Raw genomic sequence first — 26,594 nt, 5'->3', positions numbered from 1 at the left:
GAACGGCTGGAGCGATTTGGCTGATTTTTTTTTATTCGATTCGAAATTTTCCGGAGATGGTTTGTAAAGAAAAAAAATTCAAAAATTCCGGGTAAAACTCGGAAATTCTTCTTTTTGTGAGTCCAGTCAACTGTAATAAAAAAGCTCCCTAAAGTATGCAGTACAAATTTAGCTATTTTATTTGCAAATAAATAAGAACAGGCTGGTGTGCGTGGGTTGAAGAAACTTGAAGAACTAACATTAGTAAATGCTACCGGGCGAAGCCGGGGCGATCAACTAGTATTGTATATATTAATGATTTAGTGATCCAGATATAGATATAGATAAAATGTTAAAAATCGAGGTTGTCTGGCTTTTTCTTCATATGTAAGTCATTTGGGAGGTAAGGAAAGTTGATTTCAACATACAGACGGACATGGCTATATCGACTACGCCATCTATAACGATCCAGAATATATATATTAAAAACGTAATGACAAACAGGTTATATATCCTAGCTAACATATTTTATTCCCATATTATTGCAAAAAGTCTTCTATAAATTGTCTAATTCTCAAAAATTGTAAAGATTTTTGAAAAAGAGACACAATTTCCCACACGTTGATATACACACAGACTCAAAAGTGAGTAAACATTTTGGTAAAATTTTCAGCACTTGGTTTTAAGATGATGGATAATAAGGCGGCATCAAAAATCGAAAAGGTGCAAAATAAGGGCCACCCTAGTATTTATGTGTGTTTAAATATATCTGATGGAGGGGAGTAGAAGAATTTTTAGTTAGGGACAATAGTATGTTACATATCTATTTTCTGTATAAAAAATTCAGTATAATCTCCTTTAGCACACGTAAAATAAGTATGTAGGCGTGATAACTACCATTACCTTAGAAAATCCAGCAAGATTAAAGGTTAAAATTATTTCTTAAAAAAAATCGTAGCATACTTTCTAATATTTAATTTCAGATAGTTTCGTTGGATGGCTAAATTAAATTTAGGATTCAAAATTGTCAAAAACATTACACTTAGACCTCTGTCCTAAAAAAATATTAAAAATATCAAAAAGATGAAATTTATTGGATAAATTTTTGGAAAAAAATATTATATTTTTTTAAAAATCCAAATTTTTTTTTAACTTTTTTTTCATTTTATTTATTTATTTGTGAAAAAAATATTATGGGAAAAAAAAATTGTTTATGAAAAAAAAAATCGGGTTATGAAATATTTTTCCCGATTTTGACCCATGGTAGGTTCGACTTACCGCGTTATATGTATATGTTGTTGCAAAGGGCTTTGAAATATCTATCATTAGATTTTCATATTGTATATATGTATTAATGATTTAGTAATCCAGATATAGATAAAAAGTATGTTAAAAATCGAGGTTGTCCTGGTTTTTTCTTCATATCTCAGCCATTTGTGTACTGATTTTCTCGATTTTAAATAGTAACCGAATCGGGTTTATAGCGGATATATTGATGTATCAATCATGTATGTAAGTCATTTGGGAGCTAATGAAAGTTGATTTCAACATACAGACGGACATGGCTATATCGACTACGCCATCTATAACGATCCAGAATATATACTATATTACAAACGTAATGACAAACAGGGTATATATCCTAGCTAACATATTTTATTCCCATATTATTGCAAAAAGTCTTCTATAAATTGTCCAATTCTCAAAAATTTTAAAGATTTTTGAAAAAGAGACACAATTTCCTACACGTTGACAGCTACAAAAGTGAGTAAACATATTGGTAAAATTTTCAGCACTTGGTTTTAAGATGATAAGGTAGCATCGAAAATCGGAGAAGTCAAAAATAAGGACCACCCTAGTGTTTATGTGTGTTTAAATATAGCTGATGGAGGGGAGTAGAGGAATTTTTAGTTAGGGACAATAGTATGTTACATATCTATTTTCTGTATAAAAAATTCAGTATAATCTCCTTTAGCACACGTAAAATATGTATGTAGGCGTGATAACTACCATTACCTTAGAAAATCCAGCAAGTTCACGCAATAAAGAATTTAACCAGGAAGGTGTTCGTTTAATCCTATCTTATTTACTTATATACATGTATGAATGTTTATGGACCTATCACAATTTGTATTATACTATACGCAACATGTATGTTTTAAAAAAGAAAATTTTATTTCAACCTACATCAAGATAAAATTCTATGTATTTGCAAAGGTTCTACTAAAGCAGTGGTCGGCATCAAGAGAATATTCACCATGGATTTCAATAACAGGTCATGCATTTTCTTTCTCTGTTGTTATTTGAACCGATATTTATTGTGAATTTTTGTTCTTATATGATAATTTTTTAATAAACTTCGTGTTGTTTACAGATAAATAACCGAACATGTTAGACCCCTGTTGGCTATCAAAATATTCTTAGCTTTAAATTTTCCTACTCGAAAATGTACCGCATTCAATTTTCGTTTCAACCTAATATACCCATATTTCCTACTCATTTCTATTTAATTGTGTTTAAAGCAAAAACTCTATAACAAATTGTAATTAAGTTAAAACATTTTTCTTTTATTTTTTTTTTTTAAACATGATTATCATAACTATTTTTTGGCGCTAAGTTTTTTTCTCCCATCGCATATATTTTTTTTTTCATGAAAATTGTTGAAAATAAAAATTTATAAATCAGAATTATTATCAGAGTGGTAGTTACAAATAAATAAGAGGGATTATAGCTAGCATTTGTAATCGAAACAAACCCTTAACTTTTCACCATGAAAAGTAAAGGTTTCACATATATTTTGGATCGTTAGAGATAGCGGAGTCGATAGAACTTTCCGAAGTCCACAAATAACTTACAACCATGATACGTCCTTGTTCAGTTGTTATTAAAAATCTGGAAAATCGGCCCATAAATGGCTGAGATGTAAGCTAAAAACCACGACTACCACGATTTTTTTACCTACATACATATATCCCGATTGGCAAGTAATTTACATAGACAATATGGATAAGAAATTTGTACCAACAATGGGTCAAATATATTTTCGGCAAAAATATTTTTTAACTCGAATTTTTGATCACCAATATATTTTTGTTATACCATGAGTGGCCCCACGAACTATATATACATATTTTGGATGGTTATAGATAGCGGAGTCGATATAGCCATGTTCGTCTGACCGTCTGTATGTTGAAATCAACTTTCCGTAGCCCCCAAATAACTCACACACATGAATCATACATCAATATATTAATATCAATATCCGCTATAGACCCGGTTCGGCTGCGATTTAAAATCGAGAAAATCGGCCCACAAATTGTAGAGATATAAGGAAAAAATTGGGACAACCTCGATTTTTAATCAATATCTAGATCACTAAGTCATTAATATAGACAATATGGATATCTAATGATAGATAACACCATAGTAAGTCTGACCTGGAATGGGTCAAAATCGGGAAAAATATTTATTAACCCGAATTTTTTTTCACCAAAAAAAAAATTTTTATCATAAAATTTGTTTCAAAAATTAGTTTTTTTTTTAAATGAAACAAAAAATTGAAAAAATTGAATTAATAAAGAAATTTTGAAAAAAAATTTAATTTTTTTATTTTTTAAATTTTAAAATGAAAAAATTAAAAACTTTTTTTCCGCCGAGCCATTTCTTTAAGTTAAGAAACAAGAAATTGCCACTCGCGGCTAAATCCGGAGAATGGGGCGGATGAGGGAGCAATTCATAACTCAATTCATGAATTTTTGCCATGAAAACTGCATTACCATGGTGAAAAATAAAATTTTTCTTAACCAAATACGGTCGTTTTTTTCAAATCCTCAGTTAGTCGACCCAATAAGTTGGCATAATATTCGTAATATTGGTTGTTTTACCCTTTTGAATGTAGTCAATGTGGATTATACTGCTTGCATCCCAAAAAATCGACTGACAAATTCACTTTGGCTTTCTTTGGCGCCGATTCACCCCGAGTAACCCACTGTTTTGACTGCTGTTTGATCTCTGGTGTATTGTGGTGGATCCACGTTTCGTCTATGGCTACTCGTCCATATTCCGGTTAAACAACGTCAAGTCTATATATGAGATGCTTATCGTGAGATCTCAACTGGTATCCAGAACATCTCGGCATCTCCGTGCTTATACGGCCACAACGAAATAAACCACTTGTTTACCATTGCAATTGATGGTGCAGATCTCCCATAGTATTTATCAAGCTTAGCCTGGTTTGTTTAATGAGCAAACGATATTCACTTTTTTCCATTTTCTTCTCAAGTCACGGGGTAGTGCGGGGTGCTATCTATGGCTCACTAAATGACGCAGCTTGTTAAAATTTTGACCGGAGTCAACTGATAGATGCGTGCTGACAAGGGCAGCATTACCCTTTCAGTTAGGAGGCGGGAAATTCAAAAAGTATATACTTTAATGGGTCTACGGAATGACAAAATCAATATACCCTTATATTTTCAGATGTGTGTGAAGATAAATTTAAATTTATTTAGCACAGACATAAACCACATATTTTAGCTAAAAATGTTAATCACTTAACAGTCATAATACTTGAATTATAATAAACAAATTTATACCTACAATATCTGAAATAATTTCAGAATAAGAAAAAAAATGGAAAAAATTAAAAAAAAACTATCCATCTGAAATAATAGATGGATATTTGAACACATCGTAATATCAGGATTCCAATAAATTTGAGTTTTTTGAAAAAATAAATCTGTAGAGGATTTTTGGTCATTATGGAAATTAGGAAAAGAGCTCCCAAATGGAATCCCAAAATTATTTCAGATATCCCACTACCACAGTTCCATTCAGTGACCCTAGGACTACCATTTCTATATAGTGTCATATCCGAGCCCTTTTCCTAATTTCCATAATGACCAAAAATCCTCTACAGATTTATTTTCTAGTTTCTGAAAAATGTTTGGAAAAATCGGTAAAACATATATGGACAAAGATATGTGGAAATACAGACCGAAACTAATGGAACTAAAAATACGAAATTTGGTCCGAATATTTTATAATAATAAAAATATAATGATATAAATGTGAGAAAATATGTTTATTTAAAAAAAAAAATGTTTGGTCAAGTTGTAGAAAAACTTTATGTGTTCGTGGTGAATATGTATGAATTGACACAGTCGAATAAAACACACTTGTGTGTTAAAACAGTCCTCATGCATACATATTTGTGGAAATATTTGAAAAAATAATTGACAATCACGTGGAATTTAGCAAACAATTTTTGTCTTAAATTCCTGGCCACCACTGTATGTGGTTTATGTCTGTGCTAAAGAAATTTAAATTTATCTTCACACACATTATTTTCAGTGGTGGTTATAAAAATAAAATTCATTCTATGACAACCCTGAGTCATTGCTTTCTATGCTATTCTTCAACCCTTTCAAATAGTAAATTCTACTTCCTGTTCACTTCTTTGGAAGTTCTTTGTTTGCTTTAAATTTAAAAGAGTTGCTCAATAAATAGCTGTGACATTTAAAAGAAAAAACTGAAAAAATTAAAACGAACTAATTTCTCTCATTTCATTTGTCTTAGAGTTTTTTTGAACACAACTAAAATCTGATTGTTATGTTTACTCTACACTATTATTTAATATACGTTTCTGGTTATCAATGTAATATACACCATATACTCAACAATTTTTGGGAAATGTGAACCAAAAAAAATCTGTTCCAGGAATGTATGTTAAGCTATAGAGGGGGAAAAACGAGAAAATTATACATAATTCACATAATATTTTTTCCCTTGTATATTTTTATATGAAAATATGAAGTGAAAAATGAGCACATTTCACTAACACACATTCCATTGCACGTTGTCGTCTCTACTTCAATGGCGCAAAAGAAATAATGTATTAAATATGAGAATATGAAATTGGTATATGCATGATTAATTATGAAAGGACATGAAATCCTTTAAAAAAAAACTTATCATTTCAAACAGAATGTAATGTAAATTTCACTTTAACCATAGGCCAAACATTAACAACAAAAAAAACTGTGTTAATAAAATAACAACCAAAAAAAATTTAAACTTCCTTAATATCTGGCCAGGATCTTTTTAATATGTAAAAAAAATCCTATTTTTTTTATAGACAATAACCCTGATAACAATGTTTAAATCCTTTTTTTAACATAAAAAAACTAAATAATATGAAAAGAACACAATAATGTTGTATCCTTTTTTACAATGTCCTTTGGAAAGAGTGGTGTTTTTTTTTTGGATTTGTAACTAAATAAAAGTTGAGAAAAAAACCTTGAGGGATTTTTAAGTAAATTTTCATTGAAAGCAAATAAATTTAAAAGCAATAAAAACGGGCATATGCGACTTTTTGTGTAGCTACAGGAAAAAATACTTAATAAGGCAACGAATAATTGTATAACAAAAGGACATCGAAAGCAACTTTTTTGGATGTTCTGTGTTGGAAATCCTTTTTTGAATGAAAAAAATAAGACATTTAAAATATTTTGCTAAAAATAACTTAAAACTGTTTGACTCTTTTTGGATGTTTTCTTAACAACCAAAGAACAGCAAAATAATGTGTGTGAAGTTAAATTTCGAAATTTATAACCCTAGACACAAACCAGTTGAGTTAACAGAGTTCTGTTTAAAGGCTAACATAGCACTGTTAAACATTGGAAATCAAGGTAGGTGTATTCAAAATGGAATAATAATCACACGGTTGGACCAAATGGACTACTTACGTTGGAAACGTTAACTAAATTTCTTGGAAATGGGAGAAGATAGGCAGATGAATCTTGCTGGAATATTAAGATAGGATGTTGGTCTATCATGGTCCGTGGTCATAACCTTTAATAGTGCGAGTTCTGATAGAGAAATTTAAATTTTTCGAAAACTTTAAATTTCTTGGGAGGATGAATCAAAATTTCTTGGAAATGGGAGCTATGGGCAGATGAATCTTTCTGGAATATTTAGATAGGATGTTGGTCTATCATGGTCCGTGGTCATAACCTTTAACAGTGCGAGTACTGATAGAGAAATTTAAATTTTTCGAAAACCTTAAATTTCTTGGGAGGATGAATATAAATTTCTTGGAAATGGGAGATCATGATAGACCAACACCCTATCTAAATATTCCAGTAAGATTCATCTGATATTTGTATAGCTAAAAAGTATTTTAATATTTTCTTTTCCATGACTCATACTTGTTATTTATCTATGCCACAATAAACCCATTATATTTCCCTTTCTATTGTAGCCTGCCCTTTAAAAGGACCCACAAAAATCACATTGTGCCTGCCTTATGATGTACAAAAATGTTAATGTTAAAGATTGTAACATTAAAAATTTCTTTTTTTTTTTCGTTAACTTCTTTTCTCACTCAGTCTTACAGCTTTAAGATTACGGTTTTGTTGACTTAGATAAGCAGTCCTTTTTTGTCTTGGTTTTTTTACTCCAGCCTTGGATCGTAAACTGGGTGGCGTGTCATAGACGAGTATTAACCAAAAAAAATGGCAAATAAATTCTTAAAAAAATATATATTAATATCAATGAATGCTAAGGATTTAAGACTATAAATTACATGATAATTTGATGGGATTGAAATGTGAACAAAATGGAACTATTTATTATTATACAAAGAACATGAATGAATACGATCTATAGGGGATGTGTTTTTTTAAGGCTATAATGGGTATAATAGAAGAACTTGTGCAGAAAATTTATACACTTTGGTGAAGGAAATCGTTAAAGATATACGAATTTTGTTATAAATAGTTGTATTTAAATTAGGCTATAAGAAAAGGTATCTTAAGTATTAAAAATATATTATTTATGTTAAAATTTATAGACTACAGCTTAGCTAAATTGTTGGAGTAAGAAAGCTATAATTATGGATGGGTTGTTAAATAGTCGTCGCCTTGCCAGCAAAAAGGTCTAACCTGATTCATGTTCCGTTCAATTACTTTGGGAAATATCTCCAGATATATCGAAGTTACCATAAATGCAAACTGTACTAATTACTGACAAAGTGTAGGAACACAAGGTAGAGGATTTTAATGCTGATTCCGCTTCTCAGAGAAAATGCTAATTAAAAGATGCAGTGCGGATTTTATTGTCATTTCATAGGGTTATTGTCTCTTCTTCCTAGTTATTCACAAAAAAATATTAGAATTTCGGTGATTGTTCGTAAAATATTGGGTGTATGCCTCAAAAGTGCGGCATTTACAATAGATTGAGTATCGGATTTTGTTTTTAATAACTTATGTGTCATTTCATTTCATATCTGACATTTATTCTCACTTAGTTATTGAACATTATAGTGTAAACAACAATGTTAATACCCTATACCACCATAGTGGGGAGGGTATAATGCGTTTGTGCAGATGTTTGTAACGCCCAAAAATATTAGTCTAACACTCACCTTAAAGTATACCGATCGTCTTAGAATCACTTTTAAACGATGTCCGTCCGTCCGGTTGGCTGGCTGTCCATGTTAACCTTGTGTGCAGAGTACAGGTCGCAATTTTGAAGATATTTCGATCAAATTTGTTACACATTACTTTTTCGGCCCAAGGACCAAGCCTATTGAAAATGGCTGAAATCGGTCCATTATTTTACCTAGCCCCCATACAAATGTCCTTCCGAAATTGGACTTTATCGGTCATAAATGTTTAATTTATAAATGTATCTCCACAAATTGCGCTCCAAATAAGTTTTATATACACAAAATTCATGTCACTAAATTTTGTTACGATTGGTCCATAATTAGTCATAGCTCCCATATAGATCCGCTTCCGAAAATCACTTTAACGTGCATAAACTGCTTAAAAATGTTGGTATACTCACAAAATTCAAGATAGTAAACTTTCATAGAGACGTAAATCACACGACCTAATTACATGGTGATCGGTCCATAATTGGTCATAGCTCCCATATAAGGCCCACTTCCGAAAATCACTCAAAAATATAAATTATTGAAATTTTGAAAGAAATATGTTTTTGCTCTTTTACTTAGTGTAGGGTATTATATGGACCGACCATACTTTTTACTTGTTTTTTTTTGGAAAATGTCGAATTTTGTACCAACATAACGTCATATGCGGGAAGTTTCGCTTTACTTCTTTAATTTGCAAAAAAGTGCAGCGGAAACACATCGATTGCTCACCAAAGCTTATGGTGAATGTGTAAAATCGGTTTCAACGTGCGAGAGATGGTTTGTGCGTTTCAGAAGTGGTGATTTAGACACGGATGACAAAGTTCGTCCAGGCAAGCCAAGCAAGATTGAAGACTAAGAATTGTAGGCATTACTCCATGAAGATTGTTGTAACACTCAACAAGAGCTTGCTAAATCATTGGGAGCCACTCAAGGAGTAATTTAAAAACATTTACAAGCAGCAGAATTCATCCAAAAGCAAGGAAATTGGGTACCAATTGAAGCCGAGAGACCATGAAAAACGTTTTGCGAAATTATGCTTGAACGCTATAAAAGAAAATCATTTTTGCACCGAATCATTACTTGAGATGAAAAATGGATCCATTACAATACCCGAAGAGTAAGAGATGGTATGTGAAGCCCGGTTAACAAACCAATTCGACACAATAGTCACAAATCCATGGTGCTAAGGTAATTCTCTATATTTGGTGCAACAAAACGGTCCTATCTATTATAAACAGCTAAAATCTGGGAACCTGTACCGAACGCCACTGATTCGTTTGAAGCGAGAGTTTGACGAAAAACGCAAAGAATATGAAACCGTAATATTCCATCATGACAACGATCTGCCACATTATGCAATACCTATTAAAAACTATCTAGAATGAAGTGGTTGCGAAGTTTTGCCTCACCCGCCTTTTACAGACCTTGCCCCCTCCGAATACTATTTCTTGCGATCAATGCAGAACGCTCTATCTGGTATACACTTCACTTTGGAACAGTGTATCCGATATTGACTAGATTCATCGCATTGATCTTATGGTCAAGGGAAGTGTTCTGTCATTGAAGTCGATCCCGCACGAATAGGAATTCCCCGACATTTAAACATTTGGATCAGGCAATTCTTTTTATCGATGGCGTACAAAACAATTTGGAATCCACTACCTCTCTAAGACAACTCATGGACTTTGGACTTTTGTTTGTAAGAGCGATTGGAACTTTAACATTAGCACTATCCGATCAGTGAAGTTTTCCTCAGACATAGGTTTCGACTGCATATCTTCTTGAATATCTTGATTATATCTGTACTGATGATTATAGATGGGCTCTGCACCACGCATTTAAATTTATTTTTTATTGATGTCATAGCAAAGAATGTTGAACCAAGCTATGCCAGTGCACTCGACCATAAATTCTTCTTAAGAACTTCTTTGATACTAAAGAACTTCTTTGATACTAAAACCATTTTTTGACAGAATATTCTGGATTATCCCAAGAGGGATGGGGTCTTCAAGCGTATCACTCAGACACATACTGGCCGCAATGTTGCTCAGGCTGAGGTTCGTAAATTAAACGCACTGAGCACCAACTAAATCTGGCTGAGATTATGTTTGTTACGAATGCCGAAATGGTAGTTTTTGATTATTCAGTTTCAGGACTCTTTTGAGTACTACGATAAACTCCGTAACTGGAATAATTTGCTCTGCAGCCCGATGTACACCTCTTATCTTGCAAATTTAGAATTCATTAAAATTTACATCTCTGAAACTGTCTAAGAGATTAGATATTTGTTAGATATTAGATAGCTCTGATGGAGTTTCCTTTCTGGTACTGTTACGAATTTGCATTAGCGATTTGAATTTAATGAACTGTAGCAACTGCCAGATATATTCATCGTGTTTATAAACATGTCCATGTTTATAAGTAGAAGCTTCTACTTATCAACAATGTTGATAGCATGCGGTTGATTAGCATTGTTCGAATTCGCTCTAGTATTCGAATATAGTCCGTTAAGATCGTTGTAGAATGTTCACGAGAGATGGCGTGTGTATAGTGGCAGAGGTTGCAGTCGTTACTGAGTTCATGATAGAAATGGACAAAAAATTTTTTTTTTTTAAAAAAATCGGGTTAAAAATGTTTTCCCGATTTTGACCCATTGCAGGTCCAAATTACTATAGCCTTGTATAAATCGTTGCAATGGACTTGAAAATTTCTATCATTAGATATCCATATTACTTAGTAATCCAGGTTGTCCTGGATTTTTCCTTATATCTCTGCCATTTGTGGGCCGATTTTAAATAGCAATTATACCCTTAGCCGTCCGTTTGTAATTTCTACATTTTTCATTTGCGACCTCACAAAGTATATATATTCTGAATCGTTATAGATAGCGAAGTCGATGTAGCTATGTCCGTCTGTCCTTCTATATGTTGAAATCAATTTCCTGTAGCCCCCAAATAACTTAAATACATGATTCATACATCAATATATCGGGAATTCTTGCGGTTCGGTTGCTATTTAAAATCGACAAAATCGGCCCATAAATGGCTGAGATATAAGGAAAAAACTGGGTCAACCTCGATTTATGCCCTATTTTTGATCTATATATGGATTACTAAGTCATTAATATAGACAATATGGATATCTAATGATAGATATTTCAAAGTCCAATGCAACGATGTATATAAGGCTATAGTAAGTTGGACCTAAATTGGGTCAAAATAGAGAAAACATTTTTATTTTTTTTGTCACACATTTTTTTTCACTAATAAATTAAAAAAGTAAAAAAAAATTAGAAAAAAATGTAATATATTGTTACGAAATTGTACTTGAATTCAAATATAACGATTTTAAGGGCTGATTTAAAAGTAGCTAATGCTTTCAAATAACAGTGCTGTAATAGCAAACTGTAACATATCTGTGGGCATTATTAAATAAAAGCTTTCAGTTGACCATTGATCGTAAGTTGGCAACGCTGTATTCGAATTCGAATATTCAGTTAAAGAACATTGTAGAAATATAGCTTTCTAGATGGTTATGCAGTGTTATAAATAGTGGCAGAGGTTGCAGTCGTGAGTGAGTTTTATCAGAGACGCTTTTCGAATAAACATCAACTGAGTGCCTTAAAGTGTGTTGTGTTTTTCAAGTAAATTCGTGTACATTATAAATTGTGTCTGTATTTCTGAGAATTTATAAACGTGTATAAAACACATTGAGTGGCTATTTAATTCTGTGGTTGTTGTACATTTTGAATAAATAAAGAGTTGTTACAATTTTTAAACTAAACGGCTTTTATTTGCAATCAAAAATATCCGGTTTATTTAAAGGAAATAAAGTAACGTTTTGAAAAGGTTAAAACGTAACAATATTTTCATACATTTGCCGTTATCAGCGCCACTAAATTCCGTAACTAATCGAGCAAAACTAATTCCTCAAAAAAAAATTTGTTTGTCATAAATTCTTTTTCCATAAATTTAATTTTTTTTTAAAATAGTCCGCTAATGGGTTAAGGAAATAGTTAAATTTTGTAAAAAAAAAAACTTACATGATTTCTCACTTTCGCTCTGGGTTTTCTCAACATTTTCCTTGTTTGCTTTGCCACCCGAACGTTTATTTTGGTGATTTTGAGATTTAAGCATTTGACGTTGTTTGTTACTGCCTTTGTTGTTGGTATTTGGATGCTGTTGTTTCTGTTGCTGCTGCTGTTGATTGCTTGATAATCCCGAAGTTGCGGAAAATTTCTTTTCCAAATGTTTACGTCTGTTTGAGGAAGTTGCTGTGGATGAGGATGATGATGATGCTGATGACGATGATGGAGTGGCTGCTGCTGCTGCCGGACCCTCATGAGAGGCCAAGTTTTTGTTTAATTTTTTATTATTATTCTTTTGACGTTTACCATCATTGTTTCCGTTGGCTGGCGAGAGATTTTGATTTTGATCTGTGGCAGCTCCCCTGGCAGCACGCACCAAAACATCACCCGATTCCAGGGACATGACTAATTTGGCAGACGATGATGGGGATAATGCGGGTGAATACAAGGATTCAGTTGAGTGTCTCTTTCCGTATTTAGAGGATCTAATATTGCGGTTGTTGCTGTTGCTAGTCAAGCGACTGCTGCTGGCTCTAACGCTGCCGCCGCCAGTTCTAGCGGATGCCAAGTTCTTTGTGCCATAAATCAATGTCGGTTGAAATGCCAACATGGCTAACAAAAGCACGGATGCCATTACGAGATTCATTTTGAAAATGAGTTAAATTTTGCGCTCTCACACAACAAAAGTAAAACAAACACTTACACACACACACAAAATAAACAACAAACAATGTGCGCTAGTAAATTGTGGGTAAAAAGTAGTTGTTGTTGTTGTTCTCCTACTGGTGTTGTCGTCTTCTTTTGTTGTTGTTCAGGATGTTTTTGTTTGTGGTTTTTATAAAAGAGTAGTGAGTGAGTGGGTTGTTTGTTTGTTACCAGTTCAACTAGTACAACGTTGTTGCCTTCCTTGCTGTTGTCTCTTGTTGTTGTTGTTCTCGTTCTCGTTGTCGTTATAAGAGTTTATAACTAGTTTTGTGGTTCTTGCCAAAAATCTGCAAAAATTAAAGAAGAAAAAAAATTATTCTACAAAAATGAAAAATTAAAAAAGAAAAACATTGAAAATATTCTGTATGAAAATAGGGAAATGAGTTACACAAAAAAGTCAACATCATTTACGTTGTTATCTTTTGCAAAAAGCTACATACAACAAAACCGAATAATGCTGCTGCTGCACAGTGGTTTATAAACTTTTATTTTGAATATGTCACATTTTGAGTGTTGAGGTGTTTTGGAGTTGATTTGTATTTAAATGGGCGTAATTGAAATCTAGCCTTCATTCGGCGGCCCCCCAAAGCTGCTCATCTCATCCGTTTACAATTTAAAAACAGGTAAGAGAGCTATATTCGGCTGTGCCGAATCTTATATACCCTTTACTAAGTTATACTTTAAAATACAAAATTTAAATATTTTTAGGTAAACAAAATTAAAAAAATTTTGTTTTATTTTTTAATTTTTTTTTTCAATTTATTAGTGAAAAAAATTTATGACAAAAAATTTTTTTTGGCGAAAAAAAAAATTCGGATTAAAATTTTTTTTCCCGATTTTGACCCATTGTAGTTCAAAATTACTATAGCCATATATATATACATCGTTGGATGGACTTTGAAATATCTATCATTAGATATCCATATTGTCTATATTAACGACTTAGTAATCCAGATATATATGTATCAAAAATAGGCCCGGTTTTTTCATTATATCTCAACCATTTGTGGGCCGATTTTATCGATTTTAAAAGCAACCGAGCCGAGAGAATTCCCGATATATTGATGTATCAATCATGCTTGTAAGTTATTTGGTGGCTACGGAAAGTTGATTTCAACATACAGACGGACATGGAATGACAAACTTATCTACAGTGGTGACAAAACAATGGAAACTTTTCCAAATATTTCGTTAGTGGCCTAAAATCTGAAATAATGTTTTAAAAAATTTTAACATTTTTGTAGTATTTTATTTGTATAATATTATTAACTTAATTTAACAAAAAACAAAGGGCATAATTAATTAAATTCTAAAAGTGAGAAAACAAAATTAAAAGATTTCTTTATTACGGCATTGACCAAACAATTTAAACTTAGGTATTATTTTAACAAATATGGTCTAAACTTTGCAATAACTCAATATTTTGTTGGGTATCCCTTATTTTTTATAACTGCTACACATCGACGATGCATTGAACCAATAAAAGAGTCAATGGTCTCCTTTGAAATATTTTGCCATTCACTTATAACCGCCTCCGATGAATCTTCCTTCCTGGTGTAATTTTGGGTCCTTATTTTACGATCTACAATTTCCCATAGATTTCCTATGGGATTGAGATCTGGCGATTGGGCAGGCCACTTCAAAACACGTACCTCGTTGGATTGTAACCACTCGGTTACAACTCTAGAGGTGTGTTTCGGGTCGTTGTCGTGTTGGAATCTCCAAACTAGGGGCATATTTTCCTCAGCGTATAGATACATAACATCGTTTAATATGGTTCTGTATCCTATACCTGTCATGGTATCTTTTATAATATGAATTGGGACCATACCTTGCCCTGAAAAATATCCCCATACCGTAATATTGCCACCGCCAAACTTTACAGTCTTATTTGTGTACTTTGGATCTAATGTTTTTCCCTTTGGTCGTCTTACAAATGTTCTTCCATCACTGCCTCTTAAATTGTGTTTGGATTCGTCGGAAAAGAGGACAGTTTTCCATTTCTGTATCGACCAGTTTAAATGATCCCTGGCAAATTGTAGACGGTTCTTTTTAGAAATTAGTGGTTTTTTTACAGGACAATAGCAACCAAGACCAGCCTCATTTGCCCTGCGACTAACTGTTCGGGTACTTATTTCTAATTTTAGGCTATTAACAGCCTCTCGAGCAGTTATTTTTGTGAATTTCTTGAACTCTCTCGCTATTAAATTATCTTGTCTAGGAGTAGTCTTACGAGGTCTTCCACCTAAATGTTGAGTTTTTGCAGAACCGCTCTCACGAAATTTCTGTATAATTTTTGAAACTGCTGATTTATTTATTGAATATTTGTCACAGATACTTTTTTGTTTTAAACCAGCTTTAAAATCGTTAATTATTTTATTTTTTAAGTCTTCACAAATCTTAACTTTAGACATTTTCGTTAATTTTGAAAAAAGCAATTATGCGAAAAACTTAGAAAAAGAAATTGTGAAAAATTACCAGAATTTAAAAATAAAATAAAATAACTGTAAACAGAATGCTTTTTACATCGTTCTTTTAAATATTATTTTCGTTTTACACTTCTTTCTTGCAGAAGTTTAAAAGTTTCCATTGTTTTGTCAGTAGCGAAATGGTGAATATTTTTAATTTTGATCCCTTTTTCCAGAATATAATTAATTATGTTGTTTGTTTTTCAGTTAATTTATATAAATAAAACTATACAAGTAAAATACTAAAAAAAAAATTTTTATTTTAAAAAAATATTTTAAATTTTGGGCTACATATGGAATATTTGGAAAAGTTTCAATTGTTTTGTCAACCATTGTATATCCTTGCCACTCATGGTGAGGGGTATAAAATTCCCCATAAATTCAGTTCTTATCCGAATGTCAATCTATTCCAACTACGAAGCCATTTAAATAGAAATCAATTCGAAAACATTTCAGCACTGACTATGTGAAATTTAATTATAATATCTCTAATCGTTCACCAACTACCGAATTATTTCCACATTAAAATTGTATTCTAAACCACTGTGTGCTGCTGCCTACTAAAGGAATAACAACAACATGAAAGACGTTAAAAGTGAATTGTGTGAATGTATTGTAGAATGCAGAATTCTACTAAAAATACATTTTAATTATTTTAAATTGCTAAAAACTAGTTTTGCCAAGAAACTCTCTTTGCTGCAGAAAGAACAATACATACAGCTAAAACAAATCCAGTAATAGGGATTTAACCACAGACACTCTGTAATACAAACATATGGAGGCTTAACTTTTTGGCTCTTAAAAGGAACATTTTTAACCTCAAGCTTAAATAGCACAACGACAACAAACAAAAATAACACAAAAATAATTGTTTTGGCATGCAAAATTAAGCTTATTAATTTCGTCAACTTTACTTATACAATGCCTTCAACCAAAATATATTATTTAGCCAGATATACGATTTTGGTAATTATTTGAAATATGAGAGTTTTAAAATGAATTAAATAGCCTAGATAAATATGTAAGTTAAGGCATTACACATTAGGATAATGTCATTTGTAAGGAGCCAAACAAACATTGTCGACATTCTAGCACAACACAAGGTGAAGCGCAAGATGTAGGGTGCATATTGAGGATTGAACCATAATCTGCATGATCACTGCAGAATTTAAAATTTTTTTACAAGATATTAAACAATATTATGGCCCGTGTAATTATATATATATATATGTATGATTGCGGCAACCATAATATGATAAAGTTACGATTCACATGATTGTAGCAATCATATATATGATTGTAGTAATTAAGCATATGTTTGTGGCAATCATTTTTATGATAATGGATTTAACATATTACTTAATTATTATAATCATATGTATGATTGCTATAATCGTAACTTTTACCATAATATTGTTAAAAACCTGGTAAAAATCTTGAAATGATTGCTCTATATTTACTCTCTGCGTGTAGTAAAGTGTGTCTATACCGTTGACCCCTACTCATGCAAAGCATTGTGTTGGAACTAGGAAAATAAGTTATGGGAGGGATGAAAGAGTAAGTAGTGTTTGAGGACATTTTATATGAACTTTCCTACAATGAAAATGACAGCAAAAAACCAAGCGGCGAGTTTGTTCCATTCTCGATTGGGCCCTCTGTATAAGTTCAATACTGGAATTACTGGCCGTTCCCCACAATTGGATTCCATATGTCCAGATTGGTTTTAAAACACATTTATACAGGATAACTTTATAGTCAAGGCTTAAATTTGATTGGTGATTGAGTAACCAGTGAAGGCTAGAGGCTCTTAACTTCATGTGAAGTCTCTTGGCTTCTATATGATGACGCCAAGTAAGTCGTCTATCCAAGTGAATACCAAGGTATGTAAAAGTATCTGTCTGTGGAATGTTTATGTTATTTAGTGTGATAGGTGGACAGTGGACCTGAAAGTAAATGTGATGTGTTTACTTTTGAGTTCATTTACTAGTATTCTCCAGTTATGCAACCATATCTCCACGAGTCTCAGATAATTGTCCAATTTCGTAGAAGCTACCTGTGGATCTGCATGTGAGCTAAGTATTGCCGTATCATCAGGGAATGTTGATATTGTAAGTCTATCACACACAGGCAAGTCAGAAGTATATATCAAATAAAGTGTTGGTCCGAGAACACTTCCTTGTGGAACACCAGCTTTAATTTCATAATTTCCTGTTACATAATCGCAATATTTCACTCTAAAAACTCGGTCTGATATGTATGACTCCAGCAATCGATGCGTAATTGGTGGCAGTAGACACTTAATTTTGTGAATTAACCCCTTATGCCACACCTTGTCGAAGGCCTGGGCGTCCAGTAAACATGGAACGATTAACTTGTTCAATGGTTCCATGTTGTTCACGAAAACCAAATTGATGAACTGGGATAATATTTTGGTTATTTAAGTATGGCATAATTTTCTTTTCCTGGTTTAGGTATCATTATGATCTGAGCAATTTTTCAATTAGTTTGGAAAACGCCTAGTCTAATGATCGCAGAAAACAATACAGATAGCACGATTATAGCTATATTCGGTAGGTTTTTAATCATGGATGGCGTAATTTTGTCATATCCTGTAGATTTTTTTGTATTTATGTTATTTTTGATAACTTTTCGAACGTCCTCGGGACTTACTCTGATATGATCATCCGCTGTCTCATGAACAGGTGGATTTTCCAGTACAAAATCATTGTTGGGTAGATTTGGCTTAAATACATTACGTAGGTGCTCGGCAAAAATTAATGCTTTGTCCTTAGCATTTCTTGCCCAATTACCGTCAGACGGAGTTTTTCCCTCTACCGGTGATTTGATGTTACGTGTGGCTTTCCACACTCTCAATGTATCTTCCATTTCTGCGATCCTCTTCTAAACAAAGGGCTCTCTTCAGTCTTCTAGTAGCGATGGACAGCCTTTGCTTTGCAGCAGGTGATCTATTTTGTTGCCACTCTATTCAAAGCTTTCTCTTTTCGAGAAGCAATCGTTCAATATCTGAATTGGAAATATGCATTTTTAGCTTTCTAGTGATCTCGATCCTTGAATGATCCATGAATGACGCATTCGCTAATCTCTCCCTCACACTGTATACATACATGGGAGTTGTATTCCATTTTCGGTTAGATATAGGTGGTGTAAATAGTGAGGAGATCAGATGGAGTGAAGATATTCCTACGCCGTTTCAGAAATCTAAACTTGAATGATTCTTTCGACACTTGAAAAATGTTTTTAGATCAGCGGACATCACATTGTATTCTCATGCCCAGAATTGCGCCTGATTCCACAATACTTACACTACCCTTAAATACAGATGAAGCTACATGGTTGTCGCTCGTTTTTGTGTCAACATGCAGCACTGCGTCTTGCATGTGTTGAAAGCGTCCCTATTCGCACGACCCCACTCAGAGATTGTCAGAAGGTCCGGAATAAGAGAATCATACATGTTTTGCCTCATTGTTCCAATCTCCCACATGCTTGGTATATAACCGAATGAATGGCAAATGTTGCTGTCATCTGCAAAAGAATAGATAGGGTTGGAATATGCTACCGCCATTCTTAAACCAAACCTCTGACTACCTAAAGCCTTTAAAGATTATTGATAGGATGTTCAAAATTGTTATTCATTTCAGGCTTGAATGAAGAGGGTGTAAATTTATGTCTATGGCATAAAAATATTAACTGATGGTTCCAAGATGAACTGTAGCATTCGATATTTTTTAAACAAACTGTGAATTTTTTTGCTTGTCTGCAGATTCACTGGCGGGAATCGAACCGGCAACCCTCAGATTTCAGCACACTGTCGTTTATCAAGGCACTCAACTGGTATTTTATGTTAGAAACGCGGTTCTCAATACGTCTTCCAGATAAAGCTTGTGTTTTTCAAACCTAGACATTCGTGGGAGCAGCCAAGCGGAACTAAAATCATTTAATTCGTATACTACGACTTCTACCTTAGGAAGAATCTCAACAGTTAGATGAATACGTCTATCTGAATTTGGGTCTGTAGAGACTACTATGGTAGTGAGCAGACAGATCAGAGCTAGCTAGAAAAGGATCTGCCTTAAAAGCGAAATCTTCAGACACTATCTTCAAAAGGCTGCCAAAGATGAAGTAAAATGGAAACATCCAAGAAAGCCAGTTACTCGTAAGTGTAGCATACAATGATAAAGGCAGTAGAGATGAGCGATATTTCCATACCTGTGATTTAATCACTGTGATTGAAAAGTCACTGGTAACAACAGTTACTGAATATTGCAAGTAACAGGTACAATTAAGTCGTTCTTTTATATTTTTCAACATACTGTTTAATGTTGTTCTTTTATTTTCTTCAACATTCGCAGGCAACGTTTTAGAAAAATCACTGGAACAACTGTAGTAACAGGTACTTTTAATATCGTTCTTTCACATTTTTCAACATACTGTTAAATGTCGTTCTTTTGTATCTTTCAACATTCATTAGTAACGTTTTTAAAAAATCACTGGTAACAAAACAAGAAAGTAACAGGTACTTTTAATGTCGTTATTTTAAGTATTTCAACAAACTGTTAACGACATTTAATACAGGGACCGTAACAATTATGACATTTATAATAAAAATCACAACATAATTGTTATTTTCTGAGTTTTATTTTTTTTGTCAGAAATAAGTGTTATTTTCTGATTTTTATTTTTTTTGTCAGAAATAATTGTTATTTTTGATTTTTATTTTCAGGAATATTTGTCAGACTTTGAGTTTTATTTTTTTTTGTCAGGAATATTTGTCAAACTTTGAGTTTTATTTTTTTTGTCAGGAATATTTGTCAGACTTTGATTTTTATTTTTTTTTGTCAGAAATAATTGTTATTTTTTGATTTTTATTTTTTTTGTCAGATATATTTGTCAGACTTTGATTTTTATTTTTATACCCTTCACCACGAGTGGCAAGGGTATATATAAGTTTGTCAAACATTTTTTTGGTAAAAAATTTGTTGGTAAAAAAAAAAAATTATGAACAAAAAAATTTTTTGTTAAAAAAAAATTCGGGTTAAAAAATATTTTTCCCGATTTTGACCCATTGTAGGTCAAAGCCTTATATACATACATCAAAGTCTGACAAATATATCTGACAACAAAAATAAATTAAAAAAATAACAATTATTTCTGACAAAAAAAATAAAAATCAAAAATAACAATTATTTCTGACAAAAAAAATAAAAATCAGAAAATAACAATTATTACTGACAAAAGAAATAAAAATCAAGAATTTAAAAAGCATGTTATTTTATGAAATTATAGTTGAAAACAATCAAAATGGTATGCTTGACTTGACTCTCCGATATTATCCTGTGATGGCTTTTTTCCTTAGAAATTTCAAGAATAATTATTATTTTCGGTCCCTGATTTAATATTTTTCAACATTCACTAGTAACAACAGCCTATTTTTAGGCGCATAATTTTATTTATCTCCAACACAGTGTATAAAATAAAATGTTAAGTACCATATCAGTTAATTCTCTTAAAATTTTGTTACATTTGCTTAATTTTGTTATTTTCCTATTAAAAAAAAACGTTTTTAAATCAGCAAATATTAGTTTTTGGTTAACATACGATAAGATTTAAGAATGCAAATAATACATAATATATTCTTCTTAACATAATTGTTATTTTGTTTAAAATAGACAAAACGTGATCACGGTCACTGTTTAAAAGAACAGTGATTTATAAATCACGTTCACTGAGAACGACGTTCTTCAAAAATCACGGGATCGCTCATCTCTAAAAGGCAGTATAAACCTCATGAATAGGAACCGGAAGGACATTTCGAGGCTAATAGCAGTGATAACGGTTCATTGGACGATCGGTGAGCATGCCAGTAAACTTGGACTTTCCTGCAACAATAATTGCCGCACATTATGCTGAACATTCACCTCCTCTGTGGACGTACAAATACTAATCGACCTATCTGAGACATCGTCTATCAGACTGTGTGAACTTATTGGATGCCTGAATGCGACAGGTTGGATCTAATAATCATTTCATTAGCATTTAATCTTGAACTAGTTTCATTCATTTCAATGATCTTGTCAAAACGGAATCATATCGATTCTACTTGAATGATTATATGAAGCGTGTAAGACATATGAAAAATAGTTCATTTTGTTCTAACTTACAAATGCAATAGTTGGTTTTAGACTTAAAGCGTCTACACGATCTCTAGAGAAATTAGGTAGCTCTTGAATTCTGTTACGGATTACTAATACTAATGTAATAATCTGTCAACTATAACGAAATCACGAGGAATTCATACATTCTTGACATACGAAAATACGAATATAGGACAATTTTGGACGTTTTGGAAATAGTCACTGAAACAGTTTTACGCCTGTAAGAATTATTAAGTGATTACCATCTCGAAACCACGATGCACGTTTTCTCAAAGCGCTTATTGGTTATTAAAACTGTCACATAGATATTAATGTGCGTTTGTGCATGTGTATTTGCTTTGGTTTTGTATTAGTGGTGTTAAAATAAACTCCTAAAATAGAATCAATAAATCCATAATTATGTTAATGAAGTCTAATGGCAGTTTAAATGCGTTAAAGTTATAAATTGAGAACAGAATACACACACTCAAACATACATATGTATATACTTATAATTGCGTGTATTAGTATGGCCCCCCCAAAAACAAATTTAGCGAATTTCATAACTAACATAAAAGTTATAAGAGAACATTTCGAAAAATTTATGATTTTCTAAGCTGGTTCGAAGGACCTAATATTCACGTTATAAAATTTGTCTGCCTAATTTTGTTTTTGTTTCTAAATAACAAACATATATTTTATATAAAAGATACAACAAACAGCATAACATTAATAAAAGAGAAAATTTAATCATATATTAATTTCCAAATGTTTCATATAAGCTGGTTCGAAGGACCAGATGTTCGTTTTTTAATGGTTTTATTAAATAACGTTGGGTTTTCACACCCATCATCTTTTTGTATACATTGCCATTATCAACACAGTGCTGCCAACATTAACTATCAAAGCTGCTAACTTTAACATTAATGCTGCTAAAAGCTTTAGTAATAGAACATTCTAGTTTTGTCCGTTAGATAATTCATGAAACTTCTAGAAGATAAAAACAAATTTTACAAATGTTTTTGGCTCCTTACTAATGAGCGCTATCCTAGTGTGCATACGATTAAAAACAAATCCATTTTCTGATATACATACAAACACACTATCTAATTATACATATTTAATGTTTAAAACTGTTAAATTAAGTCCACAAACTTATACACATTCATGTATTTATAAGATGTTAATAATGTTGTTGATGACGTTGACATTTACATAGTTGCATATGATTTAGAATATTGTATTAATATTTATTTAATGCATTTACTTAACTTGTTGTACTTGTCTGTAAATCATTATCAAAACAATTTAATGTCAGTTAAATTGTTGACAGATTTATTATTTATATTACATTGCTTAAGTAAATATTCGTTTGGGGAATAATTGGTTTTCGTTTTCTTGAATCTTGAATGTGATGCAAATTGTAAATGAACTCAGCATTTGTGGTGACTGTCAATGAAATAATTTTTTTTGGACATTTACCTCCATTATCATGAAAAACTTTCAATTATACTGGCAGTTTTTTTTAAAAGGCGGTATAACTCATTTATTCGCACTTAGTTATTGAACATTATATTGTAAACAACAAAGTTTTTTTTTGCTTCGAAAATGTCGTATGTTATGTCAACAAAGCGTCATATGCTTTACTTCTTCAACTCTTTCAGCCTCGCTTTTCTGGAGTGAAGTGGTTAATTTACTAACCATCGTGGCGGTGGCCATTAAAAATAATTATGATACAAATTTTCGTATCGTATACATTTTTTGAAATGGAATAATTTTGAATAAATTTTCTGACTAAAAAAACAAAATAGCAAAGTAACAGTGAATTCGATGAACATAAACACTCTCTCTGTGCGTTTATTTATTGAATGAATGAGCACCCGATGGCAAAGTTTTGCAAAAAACATAAACAATGACTTTAAAAAATATAATTGTTAAGCAAAATGCGAATAGATGAAAATAAACTATGCTTTAAAGACTACAGAAAAGGTGGTTAGTAAAGTGACCACTAAACAGCAAAGAGTTAAGTGGTGATTTTAACATGAAAGACGAAAAACGCCCCACAGTGCTTTGTTTTCATTTAGTCAATGGACAAAAATAGAAGGAGTTATTGCAGACGAATAAAAATTAGTAGAATATTACCTTTTGGTAAGATTAAGAAAAAATATAATTCTTGAAAAAATCCGTGCAAGGACACGGGTACCTCCCATATATCCTGAACATATAATTTTGAATAAAATTCACAGTTATACTCCTAACATTTTAAAATTTGGTAATAATCATTTTAATAAAGATATTGTTGTTTGTGAAAATTTTTATTACAATCGCAGCAAGGATTCGGGTGGCTGCCATACATCCTTTTCCTTGAAAAACCTATAAACCTGAAAAAAATTATTAATTTTCATAAATTATTGTTCTCTTATAATATTAGATGCAAAATTATGAAAATTTTATCGGAAGGATATTCATAATTCCAAGACATCAAGATTTTTAGTAGTATTCAATTACCGTTTTTTTTACCAGAACTTAAACTCGAGAACACTTCTTCTTTGCGCATGTGAAATTTCATTCAAACCAATCTAACTATTTAGAAGTTACAGATTATTTCCCTCTTTTTTTTCTATACCACTATGTGTCGCTTACGATAAAATTCGTTTACTGTAAAATGTAAACATTGACTTACGATAAAATCTTACCCCCTATAATTTTGAAGTTATTAACAATTTTGATATTCTGAGAACGCTAAAACATCAGTCGGTCCATAAAATTTTAATGTTTGCAATAAAAAAAATATTTAGAAAATGTCGCTTACGATAATTTGGCGCTAAGGGCTCGATATGTCCTTCAATAATACGTTTTTCTTTTCTTCTTTTTAACTATTTTTACCCTTTTCAAGCGTTTTTTTACCTTGGACAGGACAACGTCTGTCGGATCAGCTAGTTTTGAATAAATTAAAAAAAATACCGCATTTTTAAGTCATACACGCAATACTTTTACCTAACATCCAGAAGTAACATATGCGTTAAGTTTAAAAGACATTTCCTCGACTCTTCCAGACGTGCAATAATCCGTACGTTGACACTTTTTTTGATATATCCAGAAGAGACGTGTTCGTTAGTTCTAGAAGTCAGTAAAAAGTATGACTGCAGTTGTACACTTCTTCACGAGTAGTATTACTACAGCGACCAGAAGACGATTAAAATCGTTAAAGTCTCCCTTACATTTTTGCCTCTTTGCTGCATTTCTATAAGTTTTTACAGCTAGTGAATTGTTCCCCTTTCTATAGCATTCGAATGATAACTATTTTTTTTGCTGCGTTTAGGTTATAAAATAATTAGATGTTGAAAATGTTCTGGATCTCATGTTGGGTGCCCTGATAGACCAGTCGGTAATGTGCTGAACTATTAAACTAAGGGTTGCGGGTTCGATTCCCGCCAGAGACTCTGGGTGTAACCACAGACAAGCAAAACGCTTCGAAGTTTGTGTTTGTTTTTATTTTTTTTAAGTATACTGAAAGTAGTAAACTGCTTTCCATTGCTAAACCAAATTCTCTTACCCTTCCTCCTCTCCCTTTAAATTAAAATGAAAAAAAAATTCCACATTTCTATAAAATATTTAATTTATTATTTAATTAAAAATGTTTACATAATTTTTACCCCGAAAAATATTCACATGTGGTCACAGATATTTAATAAAATGGAAAGAAAAAAAAAAAACAACTATGAATACATAAATACATATTTAACTACTCGAATATCCAATTATAAAAATATATTGTACATTTACACTAAAATAAATTGTATTTTCAACAACCACGTACTGTTTAAAAATTATTATGTAAAAAAAATGGTTACAATCTAGTATTACAAATTAAACTACATTTGTATGAACACCAGTGTGAATGAATGAATGCCTGCCTGTATTGATTGTACAATAGTTATAAATCGAACGATTATAATTAAAAAAACAAAAAAAAAATTAAAATACAAGAACAACATTACGTATGATTAATATTGTTGAAATAATTCATGAGCACACTATTTGCCAATACTCATACGTATGGTGGTTCAGTCACGTTTAAATTCATACATATTTATTCATTTTTTTTGGAAAATGATATGAAATGAAGTGTGTTGTATTCAAATTATGACCACATTCTCATTAATACTTGTACAATATTGTAATAATAACAAATATATAGTAGAATTTATACAATAATTGGCATACAATAAAGTTTTAGTAAAACTACAGCTACAGTTTAGTTTTTGATTTAATCTAAAAATTTAAAAGCAAATAAAGATTTATCAATGAATAGGATAATACGACTTCTTAAAATATAATAGAATTGAATAGCTGAGTCACTATTGTTTAACAAATCTTAAATTCTTATTGTTGATTAATATAACTATTTTTGCTAGTTATTATACCATTCACTATGATTGGCTAGGGTATATATAAGTTTGTCATTCCGTTTGTAATTTCAACATTTTTCATATGCGACCCCACAAAGTATATACATGTGGTTGAAAAAACAATGAAAACTTTTCCAAATAATTCATCAGTGGCCTAAAATCTGAAATATTTTTTAAAAAAATTTTAATATTTAACTTAATTTAACAAAAAACAAAGGACATAATTAATTAAATTCTAAAAATGAGAAAACAAAATTAAAAGATTTCTTTATTACGGCATTGACAAAACAATGGAAACTTAGGTATTATTTTAACAAATATGGTCTAAACTTTGCAATAACTCAATATTTTGTT

At 31.7% G+C, this 26,594-nt stretch overlaps 1 protein-coding gene across 1 annotated transcript in view; it reads right to left on the bottom strand.

Moving 5' to 3' along the window:
- Positions 1 to 13,288, bottom strand: part of miple2 (midkine and pleiotrophin 2) — a 31,677-nt gene extending 18,389 nt beyond the window's left edge. Inside the window, exon 1 of the mRNA XM_065504095.1 lies at positions 12,459 to 13,288. Within this exon, the coding sequence (XP_065360167.1) occupies positions 12,459 to 13,149 (691 nt within the window). The 5' untranslated portion in view covers positions 13,150 to 13,288. The remainder of the gene's footprint in view (positions 1 to 12,458) is intronic.
- Between the last annotated feature and the right edge of the window lie 13,306 nt (positions 13,289 to 26,594).

This window comes from Calliphora vicina, chromosome 3 (genome assembly GCF_958450345.1).
Source record: "Calliphora vicina chromosome 3, idCalVici1.1, whole genome shotgun sequence".
In the NCBI taxonomy this organism is placed as follows: Eukaryota; Metazoa; Arthropoda; class Insecta; order Diptera; family Calliphoridae; genus Calliphora; species Calliphora vicina.
The sequence above is the reverse complement of the archived record's forward strand: the minus strand, read 5'-3'. Positions and strand labels throughout refer to the sequence as shown.